Genomic DNA, 25716 nt, shown 5'->3' with positions numbered 1-25716 from the left:
TTCTATGGTTAAGTGTATTCCTAATATGTTATTCTTGGTGATGCTATTGTAAACAGTGGAAACTGTATTGTAAACAGTGGAAACAATTTTTAAGGAAGAAAGGCCTATCGTTAAGTCAAGGTATTCATGACTTGGTCCCCTTGCTTCGTGGGCATATGCACTAATAACAAATCTCTGGAGCTTTGGTCTTAAAAAAATAACCGAAACACTAAACAGCTTATGTGCATTTCCAAAACAAATCTCAAGTGGCTAGTTATTTATTTCTCCTTACATGCCATGTACAGAGTGGCCTCTTCAATTTACTTCAAAACTAATTATAAAATAACTTTTGCTAATTTAGGATAATCCTCCCCCCCATTTTCTGTAGAACCTAGAACAGTGCTGACACATATATGTAGTCAAAAATAAGGAAGATGGAGAATCACAAGCAATAGATATTATTTAAAGAGAAAAAATGACAACAAACGATGTTGGAATTAACGAATTTTATTTCTCCCTAGGACTCTTAAAATTCAGATCCACCATGTAACAGGTCAGACTTCTGGAATAACAACTTTCCTGGGCTGTCACTCTTTTTAGGAGACAGAATTTATCAAATATCATAGTTCCAGGATGTTTCCACCCCATAACTCTAAACCAGTTAACAGAATCTTCTTAGGTCTTAATTGGAATCAAACAATCTATGTACATGCAACATAATCAAAGGAAAATAGACCATTTCCTGCCTTCCCCTGCTGAATGCACATCTTTTTTTTTTTCCCCAAAGCGTTTGTTGCTAAGAACTGTTTTGAATATATTTTCCAAAAAACCTGTCTACCAGTTCTGAATCTTGGCTTGGAATAAGGAATCCCTTATTCACGAAAGAATTTAACAAATATTCTCAGCCATGGACAAATTAAATTTCTTCACTCTACACCTGACATGGCTTTGCTTTAGTACTTCCTGTTTGCAAAAGTCAAACCCTATCTTTAAAACCCCTTATAATTTCCATGACCCAGAGAGGAGGGAGACTTGGGAAGAGCTGGCTTGCTGCGTAGCAGATTCTGAAAAGGGCAGGTATTTACTTTTGAAGTCAGTAAGTGGAAAAACGGCAAACATTCTTCCTCCTTATTCTGATAGTGAAAACGTGTAGGCCAGAACTAGAAAATTCTGGTCCTAAAACTAGAATACATTATAATATTAAGTACATTCAAAATTTATATTACTCTTTAATTTCTTTTCCCTGAGTTTGGGTTCACAGTTTGGTAGAGATCCTTTAAAGAAGAGGTAGGTGGGAGGGGTAAAGAGGAAATAATGTTTGTCTAGCAGCACCTGAGAGAACATGTAACCTCTATCATTTCAATCTCGGTTAACAATGATCTTTCCCTCTTGAATCTCCAAATATAATAAAGGGATGATCGTTTTCCTTTTTATTCTTATTCACTAAGGACCCTCTCTCCTTTAACATGCAGCTCAGTATTAATATCACTATTCATAAAAATGAATAGCCCTTCCAAAGACAAGCTAGCAGATCAATGCTTCAAAGTGAGGTTGTTTAGATTTAGCAGAGAGGCTCAAATGAGTAACTTTTATTCATACAGTTATTAGAGAAAACACACAAAATTTCCAGCACTGTTAACCACTGCCTTTTCTTCCTGGACCTGGTTTATTTAAAGCATTCCTATCAACTCGAGTTGGTTCTAAAGTCTGCTTTAGGGGATTCTGACATCTAACGTGGGTGGATACATTCTGGTCCAGATCTTGGCCTCCATCTTACGATGGACTGGTAGAATACTGTTTCATCAGATGCTCGTGGCAGGGATTGCAAACTCGCTCAGGCTTGATACTTGAAGGAAGAGGCAGTTCGTTTGTTGAACAGATGTTACAGAAGGTTCCTCTGCAGTTCCTACATACATTCTACAATACAAAGAGAAAGCGAGGTCAGGTGGGTAACAGAAGAGCAGGGCATAAGTATGCATGGGATGCAGGAGGCCAAATATGACGGATGCTTAATGTCCAATAAAATACTGGCTGAATATGTGCTGTATGCCACACAGTATCGGACCAAATAACCTGTCTACAAAGTGCACAGTCAAGTTCTTAGATCTAAATGAAGACAAGCATTTCCACAGAGGTCACATGAACAGATAATACACAGATTATTTATCTTCACAGAATATATACTTCCATTTATATTCCCTTTTAGGTGGGCTAGTTCTAAAATTAGTTTGCTGTTACCTAAGCATACTCCAAATAAGGCAAGCGGTGACCTAGCCGTGGGTTTGGTAACCAGCAAAACACTTAGAAACTTTGCTGAGCATGAACTAAAAGCATAATTTCTAATACATGATGTGCTTAATGTTTTCCTGTGATGCTCTGCGAGCACATCTTTTGGGATATCAGTGCAGGCACAGCTGCCTGCCTCCTTTCTATTTGGGAAATTAATCTATTAAGCAAAGGCTTCCCTGATGGCTCAGCGGGTAAAGAATCTGCTTGCAGCACAAGAGACACAAGGGATGCGGGTTCAATCCCTGGGTTGGACAGAGGAGCCTGGTGGGCTACAGTGCAAAGGGTCGGAGGTGACTGAGTGACTAAGCATTTGGAGTCTTTAGTAGCCAAACTGGGGGACAGCATGTGGGTCATTATGGCCGTGTTGCAGAGAGTGACAGGACAGTGCACACACAGCTCCGAGGTGCCCTGTATAAAGGCTGTGAAGAATAGTTTTCCCCATAAATAATGCTCCTTTCTGCCTAAACAATTCATCTTTCTGAGGGTGCAGTGGAGTAGGGGGGAATCAATCTTATTTGAAAGCCTGGGAGGAATGTTTCCTCTGACATATTGCAGTTACTTTGCAGGTCTTAGACAAGAAAAGCCAGAATTAGATTAGCAGCCTCTTCTGTTTCGGAACACATTTCTCTAACTACAACTTCCAATTCTATAAAGGCAGTCCATCTTTATCTGTTTCTGCTAATTTAAGACTAGGTCATACTACAATTTTGCTTGTTAAAATTTTAGCACGATCACAGACACTGGCAATTGGGTTGTAATGTAGAATTTGGGCATGTTTCCATCTCCTCTATGCACTTGTTCCTGACACTCATTTGTCTGTAACATTTCTTGAGCATCTGCTATGAACTGGGCACATATTAGATACTGGGGGATCCTACTGTGAGCAAGGCACAGATGTGGCCGTCAAAGATGCTTACTCTTCCTTGGGTGCTCCCTTCACCCAGCTGACTCTAGAATGACAAGCTGGGAAGGTGCTCAGACAGAGACCCTTGAGGATCCAAAGGGAAAACAAGTGGTTTGGTGGAAAGAGAGCTTGTTTTCCTTTCAGAGGGTGTTTCCCCAACTAGTTCAAAGGATTCCCTTCCCTAACCTGTCTTCTCTGTTCTAAACAGGATGGAGTACTGGAAGGAGTGTAGACTTTGCAGCCAAAGTCAGGCTGCATCTGAGCTTTCAGTAACTGGGAAATGCAGGTGACACCTCTTGAGCCCAAGGCTCTTCATAAAATGATGGCACAAAGGACATAAGCTTAATGAGACCAGGACTTCATGTACACTTTGTTCATTATCCTTTTGTAATGAACAAATTTATACATTCGTTTATTTTAAATTATGTAGTAAATTCTGTATTTAATATTTGAATGGGGATTTACTGATATGACTTAATAGGACTGAAAATAATAGGTACACACTCACTGCTGTTCCTTTTGCTTCCCACCCCCCACTCTGCACTCTACATGGCAAAGTCCCTGTCATCAGAAGCAGCTAGTCATGCAGTGGGCGTCCCTACGAAGAACTTGTTTGTTTCTCATCACCGTTACCTTTGTTAGGCTGCAGTCTTCCTGGCATAGTTGACAATACTTCGGTGGCTTTTCGGAGGGCAACGGCTGATCCTAAACCACACAGTGAGCCAGTCAGTCTCCCTTAGCCCCAGAAATATATTTTCAGAATATGCATTTTTAGTTACAAAATTATATAATCACACTGCAGACTACTGGAAACTAGAAAAACAAGTTATATATATATATATATATAGTCTTACCACCTTAATACAACTCTGATAATATCATTATCCTTGTTGACCCTCTTAATTTTTATAATAGAGTAACAGGCAATTTTACTGATAGAAATTCATGTATATAAATGTAAAAATCTCCATCCCTTTTATATTATTCTGTCATGAGGAATGGAAGGGAGTAGGCTTCAGTATACCTAGTAAATAAAAGACCATGGTAACTCAGACATAGTAGCATTTATCATCTTTCTCATGGAGTTACCACTATATTTTGTAATGTATTTCTTAACCGTTGATGTTTGCTTATTTCCAAGTGATCAAGAGGTACTTTTTCTCTTCCTTTTATTTAAGGGAAAGCTAAGGGCAAGGCAGGTCTGGTGAGCTCTCTGAGGTCTCACAGTAAGTCAAAGAGAATCTCAAATAGGAAGTGAGCACTGCTGTTTTACTTAGTAAATTGCTCAAAACTGTCCTACTTGCTGTGAGAGTGTCGGGGAAATGCATGTTTAGGATATTAAAAGGATGGGGCACAGAGACTTGTATGCGTTCACCTACCTCCCTTGCTGCCCTGTTTACAACTAGGCAGGGCCCAGCCAACTACCTACCTAATTTTTTACAAGATGTTTTAGGACAGGAGACTCAGTTACCTGTTGATCCACAGGGTGAGACTGCAGCCTATAACAGGAAAGTAAAAACAGTAACTAACAGCGGCTTATATCTCCTTTATCATTTTCAAAGCATGGAGAAAGCAATACCATGGTTCTTCTATGTTGCTGGGACCAAAGTAATTATTAATGTTGACCTCCAAGGAGAGGAAATTTTGGTTGTTAAATCTATTACTAGGATAAGATCCTATATTAGTCTAGGTTCCTGTTTAAAAATAGATGAGAGTTATATTTTGTTTTCTTCCTACTATCAAGAAAATAGTCTTCGTGTTTCCCAACCTACAAAGCCCCAGTGGCTGAGGCCATGCATTTTAATAGCTTTTTTTCGTATCTAGTATTATGGAAACCTGCTGATTCTCATATGTCATGTATTAGTCCCTTCTCCCAAGTTATCCATTTAGATTGAACTATTTCTTCATGAGACCAGCTGAGCTAACCCCAATTTTGCCAACTTGGAACAGAACTTATACAAGAGAAGCAAAGCCCACATTAAATTCTGGGGGAAATGGACCACAGATCTATAATGATTCCAATTCTCTTCAGTTGAATGGCAGTGTGACCATTAATATGACCAGCTTGGCAGCTGTTCCTTGGACCACAATCCAAGGCAACTTTGGGTATGTTTTAGGATGGCAGTTCTTGCCAGGCGAGGCCCTGGAAGCAGCTTTTATTTAGTGCAGAGGAAGACAAAGGAAGACATGATAAAGAGAGGCAACTTGGGTCTCTGTGTGCCTCATTTTTCTCACCTGTAAAGTAGGAGTAGATGATTAAGCTTTTTTAAGGAGAAGTAAATTTGTAACGCCCCACTCCAGTACTCCTGCCTGGAAAATCCCATGGACGGAGGAGCCTGGTGGGCTGCAGTCCATGGGGTCGCTACGAGTCGGATATGACCGAGCGACTTCACTTTCACTTTTCACTTTCCTGCACTGGAGAAGGAAATGGCAACCCACTCCAGTGTTCTTGCCTGGAGAATCCCAGGGACGGGGGAGCCTGGTGGGCTGCCGTCTCTGGGGTCACACAGAGTCGGACACGGCTGAAGTGACTTAGCAGTAGCAAATTTGTAAGGAGACAATGAACGTGACGCATTTTTTAAGCTGCAGAGTACAATACATATAAGGTAGTATACTCATGCCTCCTGGTTTTCAGGTTCCACATCTGTGGTTAGTTAAATCCCAGAGGCACAATCCACAGATACAGCGCATTATGTTCATTGTACCAGGCCATTTTTTGTAAGAGACTTGAGCATCCATGGATTTTGATATCTGAAGGGGCTCCTGGAACCCTGGATGCCAAGGGATAGTCATTGTATTGTCTATTTCTAGGGCCTAAAATCAGAACCTGACATGTAAGACACTCCTGAAAGTAAATGACTTGATTTTGGTCTGGCATGAGCTGACTCTGAAAGGCCCTTTTAAGCCTTGGTTAATTTTATGGTCTAATTCCTTCCCACAGCCCATGATGGTCTGTAGGAAGATTAGCTCTAATCTTAAGGAGTTTAAGGCTGGTCCTGGATCAGACCATGTTCTCTTGGGAGTAAAACTTAAAGGTACTGGAGTCACTCTGGCCTTGGAGGCAAGGAAGGACTGTTTAGGCTAAGCACCTCCAAAATCATCCTGCTGTTGGACTGTGTGATTTATCTTCTCCAGCGGCTAGTTTTGCTCCAGATGACATATTATCTCATTCTTAGGGCATCAAAGATTGGACAGATTCAGCTGCCAAAAATATATACTATATAGGTCTCTCAAAACTCCTCTGTGGTATCTTTCCTTGATACTAATCTTTTGTTATTGTTGTCATTATGATTGACTTTAATTTTTAGTGCAGTGTTAGGTTCACAGCAGAGCTGAGCAGAAAGGACACAGATTGCTTATATATTGTTGGACCTCCCCCCCTCCCCCAATATCAACATTCCACACCAGAATGGTACCCGATGCGAACAGTTACTGAACCTAAACTGACACGCTGTGAGTCATGGTTTACCTTAGGCTTCTCCCTTGGTGGTGTACATTCTATGGGTTTGGACAAATATATGACGACATGTATCCATCATTACAGTGTCATAGAGTATTTTCACTGGCCTATAAAATCCTTTGTGCTCTACCAATTCATCTATCCATATCTCCTAATCCCTAGTAATCATTATCTCCATGGTTTTGCCTTTTCCAGAAGGTCATGTAGTTGGACCTCCTTCATTTTTTAATATAGTGGCACTGTGTAATATTTTGTTGTTAAAGTAATTTGTTAAAAGTCAACTTCCTGGAAGGGATCCCATGATCTTCAGTGAGCAAATGAGATGAAGAGTTAAGAAAAATAAACTATTTTTCTCTTTAAGAGAAAAACATAAGGGAAATAAGGGAATTTATTTGAAACATAGCCTCCATTCACTTAGCACACAGGTGGAAGCAGGTCATGCTCAAGTGCATTAAGAACCCAGGAAATGCTATGATTTGTCTTTCATTCACTTGTCCTACTGATCCAGTAGAGATCAGATTAGAGCTAATCTTTTAAGTGATAGTTTGGGGATTAACCAGGAAAGAATCAGAAGACAGCCTGATCACCTTTATTTCTTCTGAAACTGACTAAATGGGTTTGGTTCAATATGTGTTATCTGGTTTATTCCTTATTCACTCTCCCTTTAAAATGTCTTTCTGGAATATTAATATTACAAGTCAGTGTCTGATCTGAGTCACTGCCAATGTCTAACAAAAGCTCCCTCTGTCCCACCACCCCAAAAGAGCTTTATATCTTAGTACTTTATTAGTAAACACCTGTGGCTTTCTTCCAGGGGCTTGTTTAGTTTAACATTTTCCTCTTGGATTTTGTGCTTCCCATCCTGCCAAAAGAAAACAGCCCAGTTTGTTAACTGTTCAGATTGCCAAACAAGTTTAACCATGCAGACATTTTCTTCTGTATTGTCCTAGCTTGGTATGAAGCTAAGCAGCTTTTTTTTTTTTTTTAAAGGTTAGGGGAGGAATTTAACTTTCAAGATATTTGCCTTTATTCTTTGTTCCGAGTAGTTTCTTAACAAATTATTTGGATAAGACTTGCAACAAATGATTTTCAGAGTAGATAGTTTTTTAATTCTTGAGACTGAAATGAATTCAGAATATATCCTATTTACTTACAAAATGGGCTCAAGGTATCAGTTACTTCTTAGGACAAAACCCTGTTTCCTGGGGTCCCAGGGATAATCCAATTTTGGCTCTCTCACCACTATAGGTGCTAGAGGCCTCTTTCCTAACACTGTTCTCTAGAAGCTTCTACTCCTGCTCTTTAAACCACTCTGTGTTATTTCCCATTTCCCAAGCCTAGTTCCCTCTTTTTCTAAATTTCCCAAGAGAAGCACCTTGAGTATGCTAAACTTGAAATCTTCATGACTTGGAAAACGGTGTACAGAAGCAAATCAACATTTAAGACAATTCTGTTAAAGGGGAATTCAGGATTAGGGAGGGATGGTGATACCATATTATTAAAAATATTAGCTACTAAAATAATCTTAACAAATTGAAAGGATTAAGATGGTCACTGTAGGACAGAGAAGTAAAGGTCAGGGAAGCCTGGTGCTGCAGTCCATGTGGTCACAAAGCGTCAGATATGACTTAGTGACTGAACAACAATGAAAAGATGGTCACTGGAAATTATGGTTATCAATCTCCTTTTCCAAATGAATTCAAGTTAGAGTGTCCTGGAGGCAGACTTAGAATCAAGCTTCCATGTGTCTACCCCAGCACCTGCCTACCACCTAGGTACTCAAGGCCATAGTAATGAAATGTGTTCCATAAGAGAAAATAGCCTGGTCCATCAAGGTAACCTCTAAAAATTGGTCCTCCGTCCATGGGATTTTCCAGGCAAGAGTACTGGAGTGGGGTGTCATTGCCTTCTCCAAAGTAAAGGAACAAGGGAATAACAAACATTACCATTTTGGGTTCTTCTGGCTTCTGGGATCCCTTTCCTGGGATGCTCCTGCTGTTTTGTAACCTTCTTTCTCTTTCCTGTTTTAGCTCTAACTCAAGATGATTCCTGGGATGGGTGGGAGAAAAAAATGACGAAAATTTGGATTTCTGTACTGTTTTCTAAAGAATGCCAAACCCTTTTCTTAGAATTCAGTAATTAAATTTTAATACTTGATTAACAGCATCACTGATTCAATGGACATGAACTTGGGCAAATCCCAGGAGACAGTGAGGTACAGGGAGGCCTGGCATGCTGCACTCCATGGGGTGGCAAAGAGTCAGACATGACTTAGCACTTAGCAACTGAACAACAACAATAGAAACAACCGTGTATATATGGACAACCAGGTTTTAAAGTGCACGTGTGCAAAGTTGCTTTAGTCATGTCCAACTCCGTGACCCTGTGGACCGTAGCCCACCAGGCTCATCTGTCCATGGGATTCTCCAGGCAAGAATACTGGAGTGGGTTGCCATGGCCTCCTCCAGGAGATCTTCCCAATTGAGAGGATTGAACCGGCGTCTCTTCAGGTCTCCTGCATTGGCAGGTGGGTTCTTTACCACTAGTGCCACCTAGTGGTACTATGGTATGTCCACACTATGGACAACCAGGTTTTACAGTAAAATACAATACAATAAAACCAGTAGTACTACAATACATTCGACGTATTTAAGCTTCCTGGGATGATTAAGAATGTACTTGAGGATCTCCCAGTGCCTGCGGGCACTACTCTGAGTATTGACAATTAACACTAACTCTTACTGAATAGTTATGGTCAACTGAATGCTGGTAGGATTCACTATAACTGAAGGATAGTATTCCTAAAATTTCAAGATACCGTATGAAAGCACTGACACTGTAAGTCCCATCACATTTTAATTAGCTATCTCTTTACAGTTATGCAGTCGATCCCCAGTTACACCCTCAACCACCAGTGTCCTTAGTAGCTGTGTACTTGTATATCCAACAACAAACTTATATTTGTTTGAAAGCAGTGCCTTTGGCACAGAGTTGAGTCTCATCTGAGAGATGGTATGGAAGAATGGGCTTCCCAGGTGGTGCTAGTGGTAAAGAACCCACCTGCTAATGCAGGAGATGTAAAGAGACATAGGTTTGATCCCTGGGTCAGGAAGATTCCCTGGAGGAGGGTATGGCAAATCACTCCAGTATTCTTGCCTGGAGAATCCCATGGACAAAGGAGCCTGACATGCTACGGTCCATAGGGTCACAAAGAGTCGGACGTAACTGAAGTGACTTAGCACCCACACACGATATGCTGACTTAGCATGCACGTGCGTGGAAGAATGGTTAAGGGCTTGGAGTCAGAGAAATAGGCTTTTTGAATGTGGCTACACATTAGCTACGTGAATTTGGACAATTTAACCCCTCTAAGTTTCCATTTCATCTGAAAGTAGGGGTGATGAGATCACAAACAGGGTTGAAGGGAAGATGTTAGGAGAAACTGCATATGAAGTGCTTAGTAAAGTATCCTGCACACAGTAAGAATTCAGGAAATCCTGTTATTATTAGTGTTGTGTTGGCCATTACAGTCTTTTACTCCATCCTATTTATCTGGGATCTTGGGTTCTAATTTCCTGTTTCTTTGGTAGCAAAAGATGCTGACAAGATTTGGGGAATGCTGGTGTACGTGAAGCTTTCTGGATTCTAGTTCTGGAGAAAGGACTTGGCAGAGACAGAATGGAAATGGCTGGAGCAGGAGACTCCCCCCTACCCCCTGGCTGTCTAGCATCAGTACTTCCCACGACCGCCCTGGCCACCAAAGCTGCGCTTTCTTCACCGCTGCCTGGTGAGCGCCTCCACTTCCAGCTGCAGACTGTTGATCTTGTCTCCAAAGTCCTGCTTGAAGAGCCGGTTGTCCAGTTCAGCAGACTGGCGGCCTCGCTCAGCCTGGCGCAATCTGGATGTGAGCCATATGAACGTGTGATAAAAAACAACAGCCATGGCGGGGAGGAAGACCAAGTTCACAGCACAAAATAAAACAACCCAAGGAAGAAGGCATGGGGATACACAGAGAGGAAAATAAACTCTGCAGGACATGGGAAGAAATTATGGGGGGAAAAAAGATGGAGGAGGAACAAATCCTTTAACCAAAAAAAGCAAGATGAAGGTGAACCAGGCAGAGGAAAAGCTGATTTTCCATTTTTTTTTTTTTATTCTAGTACTACAGTTTACAGCCATTAGATGATAAACAATAAAACATCACTTTTTAGAAAATCCATACCAAAGCCAACTTCAAGTACACAGTAATTAAAGTTAAATCCACTTTTTTTGTTTGTTTTTATTTCCTAATAGGTTTGGTACTTTATATTTCTGTTTTACACTCATAACTGGAACTTGCAAATGGGCAACTACCTTCTTATGATACGGAATTAGAACATCTTCCTTGTCCCTTTCCTTAACCACAAATATATTAAATCACTGGACACTATACATCAACCTTTACCCAGGCTTCGGGTTTTGACATAATGAAAAGCCTTTGTCAGAGTCTGGACATCTCATTCCTTTTCCATATCTACCACATAGTGTGTGACTAAGTGGACAAGCGTTTCAGCACTGGGCCTGCCTAAGATTCCTGACCATATTCTCTGGAAGATTCTGATGAATGTTTTCTCCCATATATCCTATAACTTTGCACCTATAAAAAGTATGTTCTAAGGTGAAGTATCTGGGGCTCTCTCTAATAGAATTTGGAAGCATGCTATGTGTAGTCTTTAAAATGTTTTATTTTGGTGTTTGAGCACTCCTTCCAAATACTCATAGAAAAGGCAACTCATCACCATAAAAGGGTGATGAAGATAAGAATAGATGCAAAATTATAAGAAATAAACTAAGTTCAAAAGCACAGGAGCTTCCATGAGGTTGGCCATAGGCTCTTTGACTTGACTTTGGCTCAAGTCTGCAAGGACCTATAAAAACACACCTATAAAAATCTATCTTACCCTCTTAATCCTGGTTTTTCTAAGGTGATAAAGAATTTCAACAGCTGGAAGCAAAGGGGTTATCTTTGTCCCCACTTAAGCAGCTGAAATGCTGCAAATCCCATCAGAATGAGACAAAAGAGAAAAACAAAAATTTTGCCAAGCCTTTTTTGAAGTAATAAAGGCTTATGTAATGCCTGTCCCCCCAAATCAAGTCATTATAAAAATCAAAGTATTTATAGGATTATTACAATGTAAAGTCTAGGAAGGATTAGATCTGTGGTCACTTAGAAAAAGAAGCCTTGCTAATTACTGTTTATGAACACCTACTGGGAATCTTTATTTTTAGACTAAATAATAACAAATATAAGTTTATTTAAATTTGTCTGTTTCCTACTCTGAAATAGTTTTCTAATAGATTGTTATTTTTCTGAAAACTTAAGCAAATTCCTTTCTGAACAAAAAGTAATAGAAACTCTTAAGTAGAGGTTGTCAACAAGAGACAAGAGGCAGGGAACCATTACTTGGGTCCATGCCTCGTCATCTTTACTTCAAAAGGAAAAGCAGAATAGATTTGAAAAGTGTGTAGCCTATTTTTTTATATAGGAGAGGAGTGTCTGTATTAAAATTGCTTTCTCTGAGCTACCTAAATAGGAAGTGGAACTGCAGGAAAATGGAAGAGGTAGAAGATGACAAATATTAGGAGGGTCTTCCCAAGCTTCCATATTATTATGTTATCATAAGTTACCTAATCACTAAATTTATCTCTATGACTTTAAAGAACTGGAAGGATGCTGTTTTTTACCCCCTGAAGTCACTAAGGCAAAAAAGTTGCAAGCAATCTTGGTTATGGAGAAGAGGACTGTAGTGAAATACTAAGTACTTATCCTTGGCTTGGGGATTAAACCTAGATAACCAAAGTGAAAAGGGGTCATGGCCTACGAGATACAGAACTACTTTAGGAGAGTCCAAAACCGTGTGGTCGTCACCTCTAGTTCATTACATCGCAACGGCAGAACAGGCTCACTGACACAGACATTGTACCTAGAAACTCGTATTATGGGGGACTGGGTTGTAAAGGCATCAATCATGTATGTACAGAGCTTCCATTCCCTAGGATTTTTTTTTTTAAAGGGGTGTTTATATATTGGTCAACTCAGAAGTAATTTCTCAAAGTTTATTTGGTAATTAATTAAGAACTTATACTAAATTTGCTACCTCTGGGGAGAAAATAAAGAAGAAGGAAAAAACACAGCCTATATATCAAACTGTTTTTCTTAAAGTCCAGCAAATTCAAAGTCAATTTTTGGTGACATTTTATATAGAATCAGAGCATAAATGCAATCGCTTTCAGATTTCTTCCTTTTACAATTAAGTTGTGATATCCAACTTGTGAGGTGACCAGCTGTAAAATGCCTAATGATGTTTTGGGATCAGTTTATTTGCTGCACTGTTTAAGGTCTTTGCCTGTTTCACCAAATCCTTTTCACTATGTTAATACAAATAAAAATAAAAATGGAGTGAAAGGGGAATGAGAAAATGAATAAATAGGAAAGACAAAAATAGCAAGAGAATAAGTCAGCTTAATACCTGAAGAGATAAGTCATTATTTCAGTTCTGTCTGCTTTAAATACCAAAACAAAAATCCACTGAAAAATCATCTGACACATTTCAAAAACACAATTTACGAACACTAATATTGATTTGTTAAATCATAAACATACAACTTTTATGAACGAGACAACTTTTGAGATAGACTGATAACTTTTTCATTTACAATCAGCCAAGCCAGAGGTTTCAAGCTTATTTATTAATTTACAATTAACTTCTGAGTCAACAATAATATGCAGTGCTGTTCAGAACCTACCCTGGTCAAGAACCACTCGAATAAAAGAAATCATCCATTCACCTATTCATTTACATGTCTATTCAATGAATGCTTTGGTCACTTGGCACTGTGATAGATCCAACAAGGGAACCTAAAGGGTACAGTTAACTAGCTTCAAGGAACTCACATTCTCATCAGAAGATAAGATACATATATAAAGGTTTATAAGGTAAGACAGGAAGTGAGAAGTGCTATGAGCAGTATGGCTAGGTACAGATATAAGGCTATAGGAATTCCAACGAGGACAAACTGGGAAGAAGTATCAGAGGAAGCTTTGGATAAGTGGCATTTTAGCCTGAACATAAAAGATGTATCTGAAGAACAAGGGAGTGAAAAGAGGAAGGACATTTCTATTTGATGAAACTATTAGAAAACACAGTCAATTCTAAAGGAAATCAACCCTGAATATTCATTGAAAGGACTGATGCTGAAGCTAAAGTTCCAATACTTTGGCCACCTGATGTGAAGAGCCAACGTTGGCTCTTCCAATGAAAAGACCCTGATGCTGGGAAAGATTGAGGGCAGGAGGAGAAGGGGATGACAGAGGGTGAGATGGTTGGATGGCATCCCTGACTCAAAGGACATGAGTTTGGGTGGACTCCAGGAGATAGTGAAGGACAGGGAAGCCTGGCATGCTGCAGTCCACGGGGTTTCCAAGAGTTGGACACAACTTAATGACTGAACAATAACAATTAGGAAAGACACGGATGGGGAATATGGGAAGTGTGTCCAGGGGCCAGTTAGTAGTGTAGTTTTGCTCAAGTGCAAGAAGGGTGATCAGTGGGTGTTACAGGTAGCAAAGTTTTCATGACCAGGGGTACTGTGGCTCATTTAATCTTGAAGCCTTAGCCATTTCTCCTGGCAGCTGAGTCACTAGCAAGAATGTGGTGATTCCAGACAGAAAGACAGAAGAATAGCATAGGAAGAAGATGTACTTTGGGCAGACTGAGTTGTAGGCACTAGTGGGAAATAGCTGGTCAGGGGATGAAAATATAGAAGGAAGACAGAACTAGAGATCGACAGATCTAAGCACTGTGGGCAGGAGGTGACAGCGGAAGCTGCGGAACTGTTGAGGAGAAAGCAGAGAGAATAGGGAGATGAAAAAGGAGGGAAAGAGGTTCACGGTACCCCTCGATCACCTAGCACTAAAGTCTTCAAAGACTTCAGTAATAAACAGTAACAGAATCACACACAGATTTAAAAGTCCTTTCATCCTTGTACGTATCCCTCCTCTAACACATGACACTGAAATGGTTTTTAGTCACATCTTAAAAAATAACATTTAATTGGCTTTCTTTCTATGAACATGCCTGGTGATAAGCTGGGTGATTTCCACATACTCTCTGTCAAATCTACAGCATGTTCTCTTCACTTCCAGGACTGAATGCCCTAAGTGTTTCACTAGAGAAACAGCAATTTTACCTTTGTTCCAGTTGTTTAATGGTAGCAGCCATCTGATTAGTCTTCTCTTCTAAGCGACTGTTCAGTTCACTTTTCTGTTTTACTCCCAAGTCTGAACTCTGTTACAGAAAAGAATTATGAGTAATGTTTACATTTATATAGAACGTAAAATCCTGAAAAAAGTCACACGTGCCTTAATGGGAAGTAAAGAAATAGAAATGCTTATATATTAATATTTGTCCATCAGTTAATTCCCAAACAGAGAAAAGCAGGAAGCAACATTTAATATTAGTGTTGTTATCGGCAGTTTTGTCTCAAAAATCAACATCAGAAAGTACATCAATTTATCTATATAACTCAGTTGGTAGGTCAGACTTGAGAGTAGATGTGACAATGTGAAAAGTGGCTGTGGCTTTCCAGAATAAGCATACAGGATCCTATGATGGTCTGATTCCTAAAGTGGTTTATTGGCAGCTAGGGCTTCCCTGGTGGCTTAGATGGTAAAGCATCTGCCTGTAATGCAGGAGACCCAGGTTCAGTCCCTGGGTTGGGAAGATCCCCTGGAGAAGGAAATGGCTACCCACTTCAGTATTTTTGCTTGGAGAATCCCATGGACAGAGGAGCCTGGTGGGCTACAGTCTATGGGGTCACAAACAGTTGGACATGACTGAGTGACTAACACTTTCACTTTTCAGCCTCAAAGTGACACCACTCTTTCCTCTTGTATTTAAAGTGCGATTCTAGAGAAGAAGAGGGACAGAGGGAAGCCCTGGGATTTAGGGAGCCAGTGAGCCCATTCCTTGTGCTTCTCGTACCTGCAGCTTGAAGGCAAGTTCATGCTTAAGAGCCCTGAGATCGTCCAGCTGCTGCCGCAGAGACACCAGGGCATCCTGCTTCTCACAGACGTCCTTCTCCAGCATCTTCATAGCCAATTCCATCTCCTGTCTCATGCTGATCTGGATTTCCAGTTCTTTTTCAACATCCTGCCCCCAGAGGGAGACAAATTACTTATTCTCTCTTTCCTCAACTATGTACAAACTACAAAATTCTGCAGGAAAAGGCAGGCCTAAATTCTCAGGTCTGAAGTCTGGCAAAACAGATGTAAACCATCATTGAATACAAAGACATTAACACTAAGAATAAGAATAACCAGGATAATTATAGTAATATTTACTGAAGAATTTACAAATCTGAAAAACATGGTAGGCCAAAGGTAGAGCTATCTAATATGCCTAAAATACACACATACTTGAGGCACATCATTAGATATTAAAACAAACAACTTGTCATGTCCTGTTATAAAAATATGAAGTATTACAGTAGCCAGCACAAAATTAAGCATCTGGAATTCTCTTTAGTTTGAAGGTTGTTGACATTTTCAAGATCCCAAGGGACCAAAAAGATACTTTGGGTCCTCAAGGTAACATCTCAGTTACTGGGAACTGTCAATATGGCTGAGTTTTTTTCTATTTTATTTTATATTGGAGCACAGTTGATTAACAATGTGTTAGTTTCAGGTATACAGCAAAGTGACTCAGTTATACATGTACATGGATGTATTCTTTTTCAAATTCTTTTTCCATTTTTATAGATTAAGCAGCATTTCCTGTGTTTTATAGTAGGTCCTTATTGGTTATCTATTTCAAATATAGCAGCTAACTCAAAAATAGGCTGAACACAGAGCTCTGTATTTAATCACTGATACACTGCTTTTTGTATATATGCTCTAATTGAGAAAGGAGGTCAGTATGGCTGGATGAATAAAAAGAGAAGATTTCATGAAACTAAGAGAAATGAATTCAACGTCCAATGACTATTAGAATGAAAATGCAGGTGATATACAGGTCCCTAAAAGTAAAACAGCAATTTGGACTTGACGCTAAGTGGGATCTATTTCAGTGTCCTGAAAGGGAAAGTGATGCAATACATTTATGCTCATTTACTTCTATCATCTTGAAATTTTAAAAATATTACATGAAAAAGATGCATGTATGTTTATATGAAGTTCTCAGCATAAAACAAAGTCAAATAAACCTTGGTTGTTATTATTAAAATAAATATAGTGGCTAACTGAACTTTTATATTCACTTAACACGAGGCCTGCTTTTGTTTCAACCTTACTACTGCTGTGTTATTTGGATGATCACAGATACAAAGACCTGAGGTTCTTCTGCATCCACGCTGTGCCCAGGGCACATCTAGAACCTTGCCTACTTGCTTGGTTTCTTTCTCTGTTAACAAAACATTTATCATAATGTGGTATGGCAAAGTGGAAAATTTTTTGTACCATTTTTTCATTTGCTCCTTAACTGAGGCACTCCACTGTACATGGCGACCATGACAGAAGGCAACTCAAACCGTATTTTTAAACACTGACATACATTATTTCTAGGACCTTCTTTATGGAAAGTATTTTGAGACTGAATCTACAAACATATAGAAGGAAAATGGTAATTATTTCAAGGATGTTAAAATAACATTGCTAAAGTAACATTAGCAAGAATACTGGAGTGGGTTGCCATTTCCTTCTCCAGGGGATCTTCCCAACCCAGGGATCAAACTCACGTCTCCTGCATTGGCAGGTGGATTCTTTACCACTGAGCCACCTGGGAAGACACAGGTTTATTATTATACTAATATTTGGATAAAATCAATTGCAGAAGTATTTCAGCCCTTATTATACATTCTTATATATGTATATAAATTAATTTCTATGAATATCTTAAGACTAATACTGATGTTGTATTTTTCTATTTATGTATAAAAACAAGAATAAATTCAGAAATAACAACTAAAAGTAAAAGAGGACAAGTCTACACTGATGACTCTTAGTAAGGAGAAGAGGAGCTGACCTATCCGAGGAGACATGTCTTTGCAGGGGTGAGGACTGAGGCAGTAAGAGAGATCATACAGTTTAAAAAGTAGGTTCTATATACCTAGCGTTTTTGCAACACAAACTATAAAAGCAAAAATAAATTAAAAATGAAGATTGGCAAAATTCTATTGGTTGTTGAGAATACTCAAAGCAAGGACTGAGGAAACACTGTAGGGAATATGGGTTAAAAGAATGAGAAAAAAATTCACAGGATCCATAAAATTTGTTAGACTACTACTGATCTTCCCTTGATCTATGAGATAAAACCCCTAAATGGGGGTATTTTAACATGTTGCTGAACCACGAGGACATAAAAGCACAGTTTACCAGTCGCAGTTGTGTCTCTTCCTTTAAGTGCTTCCTGGCTTCACTCAGTGCTTGCCCCTCAGAAGTCCGGTCTGGCTTAGGACCCTTGAAAAGGTAAGTAAAATAGTACACATCTGAGGATGTAGAGAATCCAACAGTTATCGGACACCAGCACTCCTATTCAGTGAGGAAAATGATCACACCAAAGCACATATGACAATGAACGAAGACAATAAAGAAACTGCAGAGGTTCCATAAATATTCTAAGCTGAACTGGGAAATTTTTGCCATTTTGTTTCAAGTCCTTGCAGCTTACCAAACCAAGTGGTAGAAGTCTCAAAATATCAGCCTCTAAGAAACAAAATAGCATTCACTGTAAACTATAAATTGGGCCAAAGTTTCAGTTATTCAGTCCTCCTCCAAAAGATCTCACATCTGGTATCTCCACCCAGACAGCGAGATAAGAGTGAAAGATGAAGGAAAGTGAAAGAAGAAGGAAAGTGAAAGTCGCTCAGTTGTGTCTGACTCTGTGCGACCCCATGGCCTATACTCTAAGTGACTCCATGGAACTCTCCAGGCCAGAATACTGGAGTGGGTAGCAGTTCCCTTCTCCAGGGGATCTTCCCAACCCAGGGATCAAACTCAGGTATCCTGCATTGCAGGCAGATTCTGTACCGGCTGAGCCACCAGGGAAATGAACAGTTCACCAGAAACCTCTGAGCAGTCACAGTTGTCTTGTTTTACAAAATCCATGCATTAAAGTCAAACTTTGCCTGGTGGCTCAGATGGTAAAGCATCTGCCTATAATGAGGGTAGACCCGGGTTAATCCCTGGGTCAGGAAGATCCTCTAGAGAAGGCAATGGAAACCCACTCCAGTACTCTTGCCTGGAAAATCCCATGGACAGAAGAGCCTGGCAGGCTACAGTCCATGGTGTCTCAAAGAGTCGGACACGACTGAGCGACTTCACTTTCTTTTTATTTATGTTGGTTCCCACTCAGAGGCTAGGTACTTACTCTTCAAGAACAATTTAAAAAACTGGATTTCTGGATTCCTAGGTCACAGTAGGTTAGAAACATGAGGCTAAGGAGTAGGGAGACATTTCCAGAAAGAGTAATGCTAACAGCAGTAAGAAATAAAAGATGCCAGTGAAATAAAAGGCAAAAAAAAAAAAAAAAGAATCTGGGACAATTAAGTATAGGTTCTAGAAGCTCTATCAGTTTCAACAGCCCCCTTGAGCAGCACCATTATAACATAGTACAGAATTGCCAATGTTGATAACTATGATCTTCAGTCACCATAAAGGGCCACATGGAGTAAATTATATCCTCTACTTAAGAAGGCTTAGAATTGTGCAATACACAACAGGTTTGCAAAATATGTTGAGACATATATAAAAGGGACTGAGTTATCTAGAAAATTCATTTATATGGGAACTCTTTCCCAGTGATATCAGAGATATACTTCTTATAAAACAGTACCATTATTTCTAAAAATAGTACAAATCATTATATAAAAATGTATATAATGTATATAAAATGCAATAGTGTATATAAAAAAATACATTGAATTAGACTGCTTCTTGAAGTCTCTAAACAGATGTACATGGTGGTGAAGCCAAGGAGTGTCAATAGGAGAGGGGCATCAACCTCCCATAACCTTCATCATTCAAGCAATTCTGCACCCAGTCTCAGGGAAAACAGTGCACTTAACATATGCAAAGGCTTGCTGCTTCCAAGCAGCGTTCTGGAGGGTGCCACCCACCCACCCCTGCTCTTACTGTTAACACAGTGACATGCTCTCACCTTCCGATTAGATTCCAATATGTAGGAGCTTTCTTCTTTAACTCGTTCCATTTCTTCTTGCAAGGTGATAATTCTGTTGTTTGCAACTGCAAGCTGTTGATAAAATTTTGAAAATAATCTTTCTTTTATTAGACACAGAATAAGATAATTCATAATCTGCAAGGACATGATTTTCACGCTTAGGTATTCTAGAAGGAAAGAAAACTATCTATAACCCCACAAAAACTTAGGAGAGCTATCTTGAAAGACAAATATCTCTTATTACTGCTTTTTGTGTAAAAACTTTTTTTTTCCAGTAACAGAATGTTAAGTTATGATCATTTACCTCAAGGGTGTCCCCATAGATAACTCATAATTATATTTAGCTACAAAACCTATTTCTAAAATGTTTGAGAGGTCACCTCATGCTTTGGGACCCATCTTACACACCCTCATTAAGACCTGTTTTTAGGGACTTTTCTGGTGGTCCAGTGGTGTTAAGGTTCTCTTCCCTTTCAATGCAGGGGCGGGCTGGTTTGATCCATGGTCAGGGAACTAAGAGCCCAAATGCCCTGTGGCATGGCCAAAAATTAAAACAAACAAACAAAAAAAGACAAAAAGACCAAAGTTCTCACTCGAAAAGATGCCTTTAAACATCGAAGAGATTTTTCTGTTTCTTTTCAGTGCCTAAAAACAAGGTAATGTTATTGGCAGTGTGTCTTTAGGGGACATGTTTATAACACTGTCCCAAGGGAGGGAAGAATGCGGTGGAAACACTCTCCTTCTCTGTATGTGTGGAGATTAGCTCCTGAGAGAACGGCGAGGGGCCTGAAGGAGGCTGGGAAAGGCGCTGAGCAGCTCCTCTCAGCCTCGCTGGTCTCCCTTTTTGTTGTCTCTACTTGGCTCCTGTTCTACTGTGTAAGTACAGCATCCAGGCTCTGGTGAGCTTTCTAGAGGTGGGTCTGACAGCCCATTTCTCTCAGAAGTGACTCTGGGCAAGCAGGTTGGTGCTCTTGATCCAAGCGCACCTCAGATGGCTTCTTCCAAGGTCTCATCGTCAAATAAACATTAGGAATGACGACTCCAGACCCAAGTGGACTCTCTAAGTCAGCTTTACCAACACAAAGTGGATATCTATTTATCCTCATCTGCTCAGTTCTTTTCATCTTGTCCTGTGCGCTCAGTCGCTTCAGTCATGTCGGACTCTTTGCGACCTTATGGACTGTAACCTGCCAGGCTCCCCTGTCCGTGGGATTTTCACGGGAAGAACACTGGAGTGGGTTGCCGTTTCCTCCTCCAGGGGATCTTCCCAACCCAGAGGATGAACCGTGTCTCTTGTGTCTCCTGCACTGGCGGCAGGTTCTTTACCACTAGCGCCACCTTTGTTCTACTAGTTCAGATTTCAGGAGGGAAGAGAGGTCCTTCTAGGTTTAGTTTAGTTTTGTTTTGTTTTTTTAACTGGTCCCTTTAAATCAAAAATAGATGGAAATGAGAGAGGGAAGACCTTATTAGCCTTATCTGTTATTTATAAAGTCCACACACAGTACTTGCCCATGATTAATATTGCTGGTAAAATAAACTTAGGCCAAGAAGACAAGTCCCATGACTTAGGAAATAAAATTAATGATTTTATTTACTGAGTGCATGTGACGGATGTGTCAGGCACTATAAGTGTTAGTCGCTCAGTCATGTCCCACTTTGCAACCCCATGGACTAAGCCCGTCAGGCTTCTCTAAGCTGCCAGGGAAGCCCCAGGAATACTGGAGTGGGTGGCCATTCCCTTCTCCCGGGGACCTTCCTGACCCAGAGGTCGAACCTAGGTCTTCCTACATTGCAGGCAGATTCTTTACCAGCTGAGCCACCAGGGAAGCCCACTATCCAGGTCCTTATGTATTAACATCATTTAATGCACACAAAAAGTTTATTATCATTCTTGCCCCATTTTGCAGATAAGTAAACCAAAGAACAGAAGCTTAAGTAACTGGCCCCAGATCAGAGAGCTACCAAGCACCAGATCAGGGACAGGAACCCAAAGAGCCTAGCTGTGGAGAGCATGCTTAACTGCTATCCCACATCGCCCCAATATACCAGCAACAGAATCACAGTAGAAAATTTTTATGCACAATGTTTCGAAAGCCTTGTGGGATAAAATTCTAAGGATCGTATCCATAAATTAAAAGTTTTAATATAATTTAAGAATCTATGTCCAAACATAAGATCCACAGAACTGAGCAATAAGGGAGGTGTTTTAAAGTCATAACAGTGAAAACGTTAGTTCTGAAAAAAATCTGATTAGATGGCATTTCTTAACTAGTGCTTTACCTTGCTTTTCTGTTTGTACTTTAGTTATTTATTTATTGGCCATGCCGCACAGCATGTGGAATCTCAGTTTCCCAACCAGGGATTGAGCCCATACACCCTGCAGTGGAAACTAGGGAGTCTTAACCACTGGACCACTAGGGAAGTCCCTAACTTGTTTTTTTAAGACCAAATTATTTTCTGAAGTATAGATGATTTACAACATTAGATTGGTTTCAGGTGGATAACATGGTGATTTAATATTTTTATAGGTTATACTTCTGTATATACAATAGATTATATACTTTTATATATTATAACCTTAAAATTATAAAATATTGGCTAGATTCCCTCTGAAAGTGAAAGTTAGTCGCACAGTTGTGTCTGACTATTTGTGACCCCATGGACTGTAGCCGTCTGGGCTCCTCCGTCCACAGAATTCTCCAGGCAAGAATACTGGAGTGGGTTGCCATTTCCTTCTCCAGGGGATCTTCCTGACCCAGGAATCAAAACTGGGCCTCCTGCATTGCAAGCTGATGCTTTACCAACTAAGCCACTAGGGAAGCCATATTCCCTTTACTATATAATATATTCTTGTAGTTTATTTATTTTATACATAACAGTTGTACCTCTTAATTTTTTCTACCCCTATCTTGCCCCCTCCCCACTGTTTACCACTAGCAAGTTCTCTATTATCTCTGAGTCTGTTTCTGTTTTGTTTTATATTCATTTTTTTTGATTCATGTTTTAGATTCTACATTCCACATTTAGATAACAGACAGTATTTGTCTTTCTCATTCTTATTTTACTAAGCATAATAGCCTCCAGGTCCATCTATGTTGTGGTATTTAACCACCTTTATTTCACTATAGGATAGTTATAATTTGAAAAAGAGAAGATAAAGTCTTTGTCATCTGAAAAATTTTATTTAAGGTTTCTCATAGAAACATTTAATGCTATTGAAGAAAAAAATATATTGTTGGTAAGCTAGGGAAAAAATATTAATCAGAAGTAAAGTATGACATTATATTTTAATTCTTATTTTAGGGACTTTTCTAAAAGTTTTCACATGCATATTCTTATTGATCTTCAGGGTAATTGTGAGGCTAAAAGGGGAAACACTACTTTGCCAGAGAAGGAACTGGGTCTCTTGAGGGTCAAGTGACTTACTTGCTCAGGAGCACATGACGTGTTAAAGCATGACATGTAAGCAGGAATTACCAGTCTTCTGACCAGTGTTCTTTACGTTATATACCTCATCATTCTATCACCCCAAGGAGAAAATAAAACCTGTAAAGGGGGGAACTCGCCAATCCAGCACACATAAATCAATGCCTGGCAGATGTGAGTCTGTGTCTAGCTCTGGGACATACATAGTATCCAAAATGTTCAATGAATAAATAAATGATAAACACATTATCTTACTGAACATTAACTCTAGGCTAGACCAGATAAAACATTCACACAGAAAGCAAAATATTTGATCAAACCAGGTTCTAACCCTACATAGTCCAACTGGATAACTGAGATACTTGACATAAGCCAGCTGGCCACTCTTGGTCAGAACAAGGAGTACTAGGGTAGATATTATCCGAAAAATCAAGTCCTATATTTCTGAGGCTTCAGAGAAACTCTTTTCCACTAATGCATTTTATTAAATTCTATTAAGTCAATCGAACAATTTCTAGAACACTTACCTCCTCTGTCAGTTTAGTGTTGGATTTTTCTAATGCATCCACTTTTGCCTGAAGGTTGTTTACAGTAGCACTATGAAGAGAAGAAAAAAATTAAGTCTCTTTTGAGATGCAGAACAATATCCTATATTTTCTTTTAAAATACCCATCATACTTATCATTCATTGTTTACTGTCTACAATTCTCAATAGGCTTATAGGCTCTAAGACACTTACAAGGTGATGGGTATCTTACCTGCTACATTCTTGGCACTAAAATTTGTGTTGTTTTTTTCCCCTTGGGAGAAAAGTACTGTTTACTCAGATCTTGTTCATGTTAATCATCCAGCCAAAGTATTGGCCCCTGAGAGGTTACTTCTCTGTCAGTGAGTCAATTAGGGCTTATTCTCAGCCTATAAATACTTAATCCCCCAAATCAAAATGAACACACCCAAAGGCTTTTTGTGAGGTTCATGGGGCATATGGGATCTCAGTTCGCCAACCAGGGATTGAACCCTCGACCCTTGCAGTGGAAGCACAGAGTTTTAACCACTGGATGGCCAGGGAAATTCCTTAACAAGCATTTGTTGATGAAATTTAAAAGTTCATGCACTACACTGTACTTCAAGGTTTACTTCTTTAATAATAATAGTAGGCTACACGAATTATGATGTGCTTGTCACACACCAAGCACTCTTCTAAATGCTTTTACTTGCACAATTTCATTAACTCCTTTCAACAACCCCATGTGCTAGGCACCTCTGCTGCTGCTGCTGCTGCTGCTAAGTCGATTCAGTCATGTCCGACTCTGTGCGACCCCACAGACGGAAGCCCACGGTTCTCCAGGTTCTCCAGGCAAGAACACTGGAGTGGGTTGCCATTTCCTTCTCCAATACATGAAAGTGAAAAGTGAAAGGGAAGTCGCTCAGTCGTGTCCGACTCTTAGCGACCCCATGGACTGCAGCCCACCAGGCTCCTCCATCCATGGGATTTTCCAGGCAAGAGTACTGGAGTGGGGTGCCATTGCCTTCTCCGAGGCACCTCTAACTATACATAAAGAAACAAAAGCACTGAAAAAATAAATAATACTGTTATATAATTCAGGGGCTTCCTTGGTAGCTCAGCTGGTAAAGAATCTGCCTGCACTGCAGGAGACCTGGTTCTATTCCTAGGTCGGGAGGAGAGAAGGGATAGGCTACCCACTCCAGTATTCTTGGGCTTCCCTGGTGGTGCAGATGGTAAAGAATCCACCTGCAACACTGGAAACCTGGGTTTGATCCCCGGGTTGGGAAGATCCCCTGGAGGAGGGAATGGCAACCCATTCCAGTATTCTTGCCTGGAGAACCGCCATGGACAGAGGAGCCTGATGGGCTACAGTCCACGGGGTCGCAAGGAGTTGGACACGACTGAGTGCCTACGCATAGCACAGCACATTCACTGTCAACTGTAACCGTATCTTGGTTAAGCTAACATCTCCACAGGTCACTGCTAGTTCATTATTAGTACTTGGCCCCCAGAAAAATGTACTTAAATTGTTTTTGAGCTTTCTAGATGGAACCAAGACTGCAATTTATACTCATACTGGTGTAACCACATTTTAGGTCTTACTTAAATTAAAATGATTATCTTTCACAAGAGAACTATAAATAAGATAATTAAATGGATATATTCACTTTTATGAATTATTCAACAGTTTTTTAGACCATCAATGTACTTGAGAATGCCAATAAATTTTGGACAGCTCTCCTTAGGAGAGGAGAGATTATTTTATGTTCTGGTCATGAAAAATACTTGGTGAGTACTTGGTAAATTAATGGTAGTGACGGTGAAAAGAGGGTAAATTAATACTATTGATCCACTATATGAAAAATATAAGGGACCAATGAGAAATCAGTAATCTAAAGGCACTACAGTGGTGAGTGCTTCACCTAAGACATGGTCC

General features: G+C 39.8%; 1 protein-coding gene across 15 annotated transcripts in view; it reads right to left on the bottom strand.

Moving 5' to 3' along the window:
* Positions 1-470: 470 nt before the first annotated feature.
* Positions 471-25716, bottom strand: part of RUFY3 (RUN and FYVE domain containing 3) — a 93119-nt gene continuing 67873 nt past the window's right edge. For 4 of the 15 annotated variants that reach the window (XM_027544677.1, XM_027544680.1, XM_027544684.1 and 1 more), the window contains 11 exons: positions 23800-23869; positions 19826-19918; positions 18043-18126; positions 15656-15823; positions 14862-14959; positions 10411-10530; positions 8579-8681; positions 7415-7494; positions 4644-4671; positions 3806-3877; positions 471-1896 (listed from right to left, as the gene is read on the bottom strand). In XM_027544677.1, coding sequence (XP_027400478.1) covers positions 1753-1896; positions 3806-3877; positions 4644-4671; positions 7415-7494; positions 8579-8681; positions 10411-10530; positions 14862-14959; positions 15656-15823; positions 18043-18126; positions 19826-19918; positions 23800-23869 — 1060 coding nt within the window. In that variant the 3' untranslated portion in view covers positions 471-1752. Of the gene's footprint in view, positions 1897-3805; positions 3878-4643; positions 4672-7414; positions 7495-8578; positions 8682-10344; positions 10531-10762; positions 13041-14861; positions 14960-15655; positions 15824-18042; positions 18127-19825; positions 19919-23799; positions 23870-25716 lie in introns of those variants that run through there. The other 11 variants (XM_027544690.1, XM_027544692.1, XM_027544691.1 and 8 more) reach the window with 9 other exon arrangements.

The sequence above is a fragment of the Bos indicus x Bos taurus genome, chromosome 6 (assembly GCF_003369695.1).
Source record: "Bos indicus x Bos taurus breed Angus x Brahman F1 hybrid chromosome 6, Bos_hybrid_MaternalHap_v2.0, whole genome shotgun sequence".
In the NCBI taxonomy this organism is placed as follows: domain Eukaryota; kingdom Metazoa; phylum Chordata; class Mammalia; order Artiodactyla; family Bovidae; genus Bos; species Bos indicus x Bos taurus.
This window is presented reverse-complemented; position numbering and strand designations above follow the sequence as displayed.